Here is a 10,281-nt window from a genome sequence, read left to right on the forward strand (position 1 = left end):
GTTATGGTGTTTTGAATGTTAGTTTAATTCGTTAGATAAAAGGATGGAAGTCTTGTAATGAATATGTTTGAATATAAACTGTAGAGATTTGATCATCTAAAAAAGCATATTATTTCGAGGTAGTGTAATGTGAATGGTTGAGATTTGACCATCAGGAGATAGGTGTTAGTTTGAGGCAATATGACTGAGTGAAAATTGTAAGTGGTTTAAGTTGGTTTGGGTTGAATGAGTGTGTGGACTTAGCTTGTAAACATGTTAAGCATAGAGTTGTAATGAAAGAGAATAGTCCTGTTCTTGTTCCCTTCAACTGATTTGTTCTTTGTTTCTATTGATGTTATCAGTTTGTCTCTCTTCCAATAATGGTATCAGAGCAATGGTGAGTGGTATGTTTTATGTTAATTTGTGAAGTGAAGGTGATGTATGGCTAATTGAGTTGTAGTGAAGAGTGAAGACAGTGTAGAGATGTTGATTGAAGCCAATGCTGTGAGGTTAGTAAGAAGACTGTGAAGAAATTGTGGAAGCTTCTGCTATGAGGGTAAAATTTTGTATGCTTGTATTTGCTAGTGAAGTGAAGTGAATTCTGTTAGTAAGAAGGAAAGATGGATTCAAGTTCTTCATTTGAGCCTGAAATTTCACACTCATCATTACATGTTTTCAACGGTGAAAGTTATAAGCATTGTAGTCAAAGAATGAAGACTTTCTTTTAGTCTCAGAATTTGTAGAAGACAATTGAAGAAGATATAGAATCAAAGTGGTGGAGAGTGAAAAGGATGCTGCTATAGTATTATTTTTAATCCAACAAGATGTTGATGAAACCATATTCCACTTGATTGTGGGATTTGACACAACTAAATAAGCATTAGGGCATATGAAAAATGAATATCATGGCACAATAATGGTATTTGTGAGGAGGCAAACATTAAGGCAGAAGTTTGAGCTATTACAAATGAAGGAAGAGGGCGCTATTCAACAGTATATTACAAGGGTACTTGCAATAGTTAATCAGATCCAAGGCATGGGTTATGATCATACAAAAGAGGAGGTAGTGTCAAAGGTAATAAGAAGCTTGTCTTCAAGATTTGTTCATGTTGTGACTTCAATTGAAGAAGCCAGCGATATTTTCAAACTATCTTTGGATGAGTTGAGTGGTTCTTTAAAAACACATGAGGCAAAGGTTTAATCAATTTTTTGACAAACATGAAGATAGAGCATTTGTTATGAGAACAAACTCAAGTGGGGGAAGAAGTTTTATGAGAGAAGAAGAAGGAATTTTAGAGGAAGAGGTCGAAGAATTGACAGTCCCAGAGGTAGTGGTTATGGTGATCAAAGGCAATTTAATTAGAGGCAATAGTCACTACAAGAAAAACTACTTTTTGCTATGACCAATTACCGGCTCAAAAACTTAAAGGTCGGCGCAAAAGGTTTTTTGCGACGGCATATCACCGTCGCATGTCGTCGTATCTGCTTCCATCGCAAAAGGTAGTTATTGCAACCAACCGTCACAAAAACTAGTTTTGCGACAACAAAAAGCCGTCGCAAAAAATTTAAAATATAATTAATAATGCGGCGAATTAAGGCGACGAAATGTTTTTGCAACGCCAACTATTTGTCGCAATTAGTGTTATTTGCGATGACATATTGATCGTCACAAAAGATATTATTTGCAACAAAGAGTATGCCGTCGCAAAAGGTATTATTTGCAACAAAGATTAAGCCGTCGCAAAAAAAAAAAATTGTCATCGTAACAACTTATTATTTGCGACTAACTTTGTATTGTCGCAAATAAGTGTTATTTGTGACCAATCGGTGTTGGTCGCAAATGAATATTTTTCTGTGTCCATCCAAATAAATCTTTTTGTGACCAAGTCGTCACAAATGCTATATGGAAAAATGGATAGCATGCACCTAATTAATTCAAATCCTATATTACAATATAATTTAAATTATATAACAACAAGCTCATACACAACAAGCTCATTTACCACAATATTGACTCAATTTAACATATGAACCTAATAATAGGTTAATATCGATTCATGTCTAACAAAATCTAACAAAATTAAGTATTATAAGATTTTACAAAACAATGACATAATAAAAGTTCAAAACATAAAACTAAATAAGCGTGAAGTTTAAGTGTTATAGACTTTTACAAAACATTAACTCAATAAAAGTTTGAAAAATGAAATCCAATAAGAATTGGAAACATTCAAAACATTTAAATCTTCAATCATCATCATCATCATCGTCATCTTCACAACTCTCTTCATTTTCATTGTCATCATCATCTTTTTCGGAATCTTCCTCCAAGCTATTCTCATTGCCATCTTTTTCATTAACATTGCCATGATGAACATCTCTTACATTTTCTTGAGAATTAGCTATGACATCCCTAAGATCATTACCACCTCCCTACACATAAACATAATACATGCAAACATTTTAAAATTCAATAGTACACTATTAAAAATGAAAAATTTTTGCATTAAAAGCCTAAGATGCATATAGGTTTTGAGTACGAGTATTAAATAATATTAGCGATGAGATAGTTAACTATAGGATTTTGTATATACTATAAACATAATAGTATTAAAGGAAAATGAATAAGATAACATAAGTGGAAAGAGAATGTGAGATAATAAATTAAAATAACATATAAATAATACATTACATTAACAACAATCTAAAAATCATATAAAGACAATAATTAAAAACATTAAATTATATTATTATACCTGTGTAGCTAATTGTATATTAGATAATCCCAAACTTTGCAACACCGCTTGAACCATAACGGGTACTTGTTGTTGCAATTTATCAATTGTAGACTCCATTTGCTTGAAACGGTCCTCCCATTCTTTTTCCTTCATCTTTTGAATTTCTTTGCATCTTTTGCTACATGTTTGAGAGGAACTACTACCATACACATCTTTCCCTTGAATACCCGTACATAATCCAAGAACACGACCATGACTAGGCTCTCCTGTAACATTGCGATATATTTCCCATTCATTTACTATTGAACCTTCAGACGTTGCAGTTGACCTAATATTATCCATTTGATCCTGACATTGAAAAATATAATTATAAACACTCATTACAATATTAAGACTTAAACGATAAAAAAAAACATTTATACCCATAGATCTTTTGCTTTCTCAGTAGCCCAACTCTCTCCATCCTTTATATTGTGGAATTTTTTAAAGCAATCAATTGGGCCTAGCTCTGACCCTGTCTCTTTAACCTAAGGTAATAAAAAAATGATCAATTTGAAAGGCATAAAATATGTATCCATTAGAAAATATTAAATAGTTAAACACAAATATTAGTTACCATGTCACTCCTATGCTTGGCCATTGAAACTCTACCAGTAGTATGAATGATTTGAGATTGTGATTGATTAATTTTATTCTTATCACTCTTGTGCTGCATACATACCAACAATATTAGAATTTTACTTACTCTTAATAGAAATAAAAACCTAAGACAATTTATATATATATATATATATATATAAATATTAAACCTGCCAATTATCTCCCATCCATTTGTCTACCATTTCTTTCCACACATTAGAAGGAATGAAAGAAGGTGGGTGTTTGTAACGATCTTCTTGGGTTTCATGCTTCTCAAAAATTGGTTTCCTTATACGCAACATCCAATCGAGTATCGACATTTAACTGAATTCTCAAATGCTTTTTCACTTCTTCTTCTAGTTGATTATGTGAGAACCCCACGTGCCAAATATCGAGCAAAAGAGTATCTAGCTCGATTTCGGATATTCAGAATAAGATGTCCATGGACCGTTAATTTTTTGATGGAAGAGAACATGTATTTCACTAATGGCTTTTGGTGTTATAATCCTGTATATTTTTGAAAAAATAATTCAGTACATTAAGATGTCTAAATCATAGAAGTTACAAAACTATGACAATATATTTTGCAAATCATAGAAAATAATTTAGGCCATAAAAAGATTAAATCAACAATTTATTCATGAGTAGTTACTGAGGATGGTATATTTTACCCGTTGTCATATATCTCAACTTCAATTCCTTCTCCCGACTTGACACCTTTTAGCCTTTCCTCTCACATTAACTTTTCAACAAAGTCATCCATGAATTTAAAAAAATATTTAGAGTTCAATAGATAAAAGTATATAAATTAAAAAAATATTATTTCATTACCTTTTCTATGTCTTTTTATTTGGAGGTCTTTGAAGAAGAACATATTTCATTTTGAAGCTCGAGTAGATGATGGCAATGAACAGTCAAGATTAATTTCAACATTTTCATCATCAACTTGGTTTGGGGTTTGATTATTTTGTGTTTCTGAATTTGAATCATTTCTAACTCGTGCTTTTCCTTTCCTTGCCATCTTCAATATAATCCTATAAAAAAGAAAACAAATATTAATTATTAATACAAACATGAAAATAAAAGGGAAAAAAAAAGAGAATAACATAAATGATAATTCAGAAATTATACTAATTAATGCTAACATAACAAGATCAAGATCAAAGTAATAAATACAAAATAGGTAAAATGACTCACCAAAATGAAGAATGTTAAAAGGTATATAATAAATATGTGAAAAGCTTCAACTACTCCACTATCATATCTTCAACTCCATGCTTATTCCAATCTATATCTTCAAAATCATCTTTTGAATGTGATTCACATACATCATAAACAACATATTCTTCTTGATATGGCTCTTCTTCATTTTCTGGAATTTCATAAAGATTTCTTGGTTTTATCTCGCTGACAGTAGCCCATGTAGGATCTTTCAATCCTTTAATATAGTAAACCTGAGTCACTTGAGACGCCAAAACAAATGGTTCATTTGTATGTAGTTTTTGTGTCGTGTTGACACTAACAATCCCATAACGATCTTTTCTATAACCAATACCTTCCCGAGAAGTATCATACCAGTCACATCTAAATAATGTAACTTTGTTCCCTCCTGTATAACGAAGTTCAATTATATCCAATATTATTCCATAATATGACAACTCTCCTTCATTTCCTTCTCCTTTAACCATAACGCCACAATTTTGAGTTTTTTTGTTTTCATCTCGGTCTCTTGTGTGGAAACGAAACCCATTGATATTGTAGCCTGGATAGCAAATTACTCTTCGTTCAGGACCCCGTGCCAAAGCAAGCATATTTATATCTATTCCTTCATCATTTTCATTATATGCATCACCAATCTGCGTAGTATATTGTACATTAAAATTTTAATAAATTTTCGATCTATGGAATTAGGGAACAAATATTACAGTAAAATAATTAACTTACTCGTTTGTGAAACCAGGAAGAGAATTCACATTTGTGAATGTTATCAATATTTCTAACTCCTTTTTCTGAGAGGATGTTCTTATGTTCACTATAAAAATCATACAAAAAATTTCAAAATTAATTTGATTAATAACATATTATAAATATGCATACAAAAAATGAAGTTACATTACCTAATAAATGATTGAACATCTTCACAATTTTGGAGGATGTAGAAAATAGCCGCATTTAGTAAATCATTACTCAACTCTTGCATATTTGCCTTTCCAAAAGGTTGCCCAAACATACAAAAAATTTGGAAGGATGAGGTATTTCTAGATAGTGAATCGCCGTCATAATTTCGTTCTGGACCATTAAACTTTGTTTCAATACCATGCAAGTATCGAGAACAAAATGTCAAACATTCCTCCGCTATATATCCTTCAGCAATGGATCCCTCCGGTCGTGATTTGTTATGAACATACCCCTTAAGTTTGTGCATATATCTAACAAAAAAGCAATAGTTATAAATCTAAATTAATTTGATTTAAAAAAATGCAAGTCATGAGAAGTTATGTGGGCATATACCTTTCAACGGAATACATCCATCGGTAATTCACAGGGCCACCAACTTTAGCCTCCCAAGCTAAGTGAATTGGAAGATGTACCATTATATCAAAAAATGAAGGTGGAAATTTTTTTTCCAACTTACAAAGTGTTAATGCAATTTTTTCCATCATATCGGCATTTACACAAGCACTTCAAAACAACTGCTTCATAATGAAACTATGACACTATACTATGTATTTGCATCCAAAGTAAAAAGGTGAACAAGAGATTCCAGTAACTGACCAACTAGAAACTCGGGCACAAGGCACACATCGGGGTTTGACAACAAAAAGGCAACCATTAAACCCATCTCGGCATTTACACAGCCATTATAACAAAAGCAGACTTCATCACTGCAACTAATCCGAGACTAAAAACATATATTTGCATCAAAATGACACTGAATTCATACTGCCATTTACATAGGTGTCATACAAAAATTCATCCCGGCATTTAAGCAAGCGTTACAAAAACCACATATTCCAACAAAAAAACTAAAAAGATGTGAACAAGAAATTTCAGTCACTTTTTGAAGCTGCAAATCATTCATTGAACTCATATAGGCATTTACACAAGCACCATGACTAACTATCTCATTGCAAAAGCATGACTTCAATCCAGACACTAAAACCATCACTATCTTTCCTTCCCTCCTCCACCACTAGTTTACATTTCCTCTCTTACTGATCACAAGCCTTCATCACTAGCATGCATTATATATTCCATACAACCAAATACAACTAATCTAGTCAAACTATTCAATGCAACTATTGAACAATCCAACAATCCATTGTCCCTTACCTAGATTTCCAAAAGTAATGGACCAAAATACATACTTATTCATTGTGTAATTTGGTTTGGAGAATAAAAGTCGGGTTAAACTGGTCAAAGGACCCCAATGAAAAGAGGAACAAAAAAGAAATCTAGGGACTAATGAACGATTAACCATAAAAAATAGTTAAAAAGCTAAGCGTTAGGAATTGAGTTGTGTGTGCATAGTAAACCGCAATTTTATGGATAATATAAACATGTCCAAGATGGCAAGATCATCCCACTAGCATGACAACAAGCACACCTTTGGAATCCATAAAACCTTAGAGAGAAAAGGAAGGCAAAGCTTTTAATAGTAATATAAATGATAAGAATGCGGGGAAGAACTCTTAATATAAGTGAAGTAACATCCACTGATGCTTCAAATAATGCAATAAAATCTATTCACGTTTCTAACTAAAATCACTATGCCATTTATGATAAGACGAACAAGCATTAAAGCTTAAGGTTATTGTTCGGTTTGTAACTAATCTGAACTAGTGAGTGCTTTTCATTATGAGAAATATCATCCAGTTATGATTTCTCTGTATGTTTGCTTATGCATTTCTTGATCACCATGCATTCTCTCTTGGAAACCAAGGTACACTTATATATATATATATACAAGACACGATTGAAAGGAATAGAACATATTAAATATTAACCTCCAGCATCATGCAGAGACTATTTAAACAAAACTTTCGCCATTTTGCGACTATTGAAGGATTGGGGTTATCGCAATCGAAAAATTAAAAATAATTATAACGATTAACTAAAGCATTGTCATTATTAGGTGACCATTAATAAGACTGTTTAAAGGCTATCTTATGTCTAAATTGCATGCACATTGCATGCCCACAGTGACTCTACACTATCAAGAGAGGTGAAATGGGGGTGTTGAAAAAATAGCAAACAACTAGAAAACTTCGGAAACAAACACCAACGGATTGAAAGCTAGGTTTTGAGACAATTCATACGAGATGCAATCCACTAGCCACGTCTGGATAGCTTCGAGAATCTTCTCCTCTGGATCACCCCACTACGAGGCCACTCGAGCTCACCCGTAAACAGCTTCAATGGCGAACATTTTCCTTGCAGACAACGCACACTTCAAGCATCCAACGCACTTCACTTCATCGACGGACACTGCTCGCTCTTCACTCTCCGATCCAAACCACAAAGAGTATAACGGCTGGCCGGTGAACCCTCGGAACTCCAGCAGCTTCGATTGCTCCTGCATCACAATCAAACATTTGAAAATTGAAACCCTAATCACTATACTGCATTTGATCGAACAGGTGGTGTGTACGGATTGACCTGATCGTAAGCGGAGTGAGAGATGGGCAGCAAAGAGCTTTAAGGCGGCGGCGTTGAAGACAAGGCGAGAAGACGATGAGGAGATGAACTTTTAGTGTGAGAAGATGATGAGAAGAATGAGACGATTAATTAGGTTTTCGGATGAGAAAGTTGGTGGTGGTGAGTGGGTGGAGATGGAGAAGAAGGGTTTTCATTGTTAGGGTTTTTTTTATTTTTTATTTTTTATTTTTTAATGGGTTATATTCTGATCGGACCTCTCACAAGGAAAGTGAGACTTTCAAGTTGAATTTTTTATATAATAATGAAAATTGTGGCTTCGATTGTTCCTTGTTGAATTTTTTTCCTTGGAACTTGTGGCTTTCAAGCTACATCAAATTAAATATCTTGTACATAAAGTGAGTGTTAAGTTAATCATAAAACATGAAATTAATTAATACTTTACTTGAAAACTTTTGGTACATATATATATATAACAGTCATCAACAGTCATCAAATATGTTTTTTTATTCATTATTATTAAATTAAACTTGTAATTTATAATCCAAGGATTCATGACACATAACAAAACAAATTATCATCAAAGGCCTTTAAATTTTCTAAGGAAGATGAAGCATTGCATGCACACCAATGAAACTTAACCTTATATTTGTCCATCTAAGAAAAAAAAATTATAAACTCTAATTAAATAAAATAATAATTATATTGATATGACTCACAATTATTTGAGGTTTAATTAGTGTGTGCTATAAATGTGTGTGTGTGTGCGCATGTATATATTAACTTTAGGAAGGGTTTTATCTTCTGATGAATAGTTAAAAGGAGAACAAGAGCTTAGGCAATAAGCTTGTCTCCATTTAGAGGCTTGGAAGGAATAAAGAGAAGAAGGCTTTGGAAACTAAATGGAGATGCAAAGCAATGTACAGTGACTGACTTTAAAGTAGATATGAATCGAGGAATTTAGAGTGCATTATCAAATCATGAAAGCAAGTGTCTCAAAGTTATAATTAAATATTTTTTACTCATTATTTCATGAAAGCAAGGGTTTAAAGTTTCAAGACAAAGCATAATTGAAAACTATGCAATTGCAAGCCGGTTCCCAAAGTTATAATTTCATCTTAAAGTTGTCTCGATTATGAAAAAAATATGATATTTTCGAAATGTTTTTGGAAATTTTGTGTTTTTCTGGGACTAGAAATTTGCTTTTTTTATTTTTTTGTTGGTAAATATTTATTTAAGAAAAATAATTTTTTTGGGGAAATGTTTATTTTAAAAATAAAAATAATTTTGGTTTTTCTGGAAGTAGAAATTTGGTGTGGGAAATGTACAAAGAAATAAAAAGAAGAATTTATGTGGAATGTAGTGTGTTAAGTGGTTTTTACAAAAAATTATATAATATTAAAAAAATTTTTAAAACTTTTTAAAAATTTTTTTGTCAAGTTAGGTAGCATAAATTTTGGTATGCACATGACACGTACAATGGCAAGGGGGTAAAAATGGACTGTTAGGATTTTATAATGAGGGGCCATTAATTAGGTTTTTATAAAACCTAATTAATGGCTATTTTATTAAAGTGAGTGTCATAGTTATCATAGTTGTGTGTGCTCTTTAATGGATTTTTATAAAACCTAATTAATGGCTTTTTTATTAAAATGAGTGTCATAGTTATCAAGAGTTGACTTTTTAATTAATTAATTAATTACATTTAACACATGCTGATTAATGACTTAAAAAATTAATCATATATATTACTAATCATGCAAAAGATTTGGATGTATTGGAAGTAAACTAAAATATTAAGAAAATAAAAGAATATATTATTTTTATAATTTTATCACATGGACAAATAGAATATTAGGTTTGAATTCCATGATTAATATACAAGTAACATAGTAATCATTTGCTCATCATATAGTTTTTGCAACGATGGTATTTGGTTGTCGTAAAAGGCCGTAGTTTTAACAACGAGTATCTATGTTGGTCACAAAAACTTATAGTTTTCGCGACGCCAGCATTTGGTTGTTGCAAAAACCAATAGTTTTAGCAACGACTTTATATGATGGTCTCAAAACCTTATAGTGTTCACAAGAATTTATAGTTTTTGCGACGACAACATTTGATTGTCGCAAACGCTTATAGTTTTTGCATTGACAACATTTGGTTGTCGCAAAAGCTTATAGTTTTTGCGATAAATATTTGTGCTGGTCGCAAATAGTAATAGTTTTTGCAATGGATGTATGTGTTGGTCGCAAAAGTTTATAGTTGTTAC

At 32.0% G+C, this 10,281-nt stretch overlaps 1 protein-coding gene across 1 annotated transcript; it reads right to left on the reverse strand.

The window, feature by feature from the left end:
• Positions 1–4,301: 4,301 nt before the first annotated feature.
• Positions 4,302–5,950, reverse strand: LOC120267365. Its single transcript, XM_039275008.1, has 5 exons — positions 5,868–5,950; positions 5,474–5,785; positions 5,301–5,388; positions 4,554–5,212; positions 4,302–4,390 (listed from the first exon to the last, which is right to left on the reverse strand). Exons 1-4 carry the CDS (start codon positions 5,948–5,950, stop codon positions 4,604–4,606), a joined length of 1,092 nt encoding a protein of 363 aa, XP_039130942.1. The 3' UTR covers positions 4,302–4,390; positions 4,554–4,603.
• Between the last annotated feature and the right edge of the window lie 4,331 nt (positions 5,951–10,281).

Source organism: Dioscorea cayenensis, chromosome 8, assembly GCF_009730915.1.
Source record: "Dioscorea cayenensis subsp. rotundata cultivar TDr96_F1 chromosome 8, TDr96_F1_v2_PseudoChromosome.rev07_lg8_w22 25.fasta, whole genome shotgun sequence".
Classification (NCBI taxonomy): Eukaryota; Viridiplantae; Streptophyta; class Magnoliopsida; order Dioscoreales; family Dioscoreaceae; genus Dioscorea; species Dioscorea cayenensis.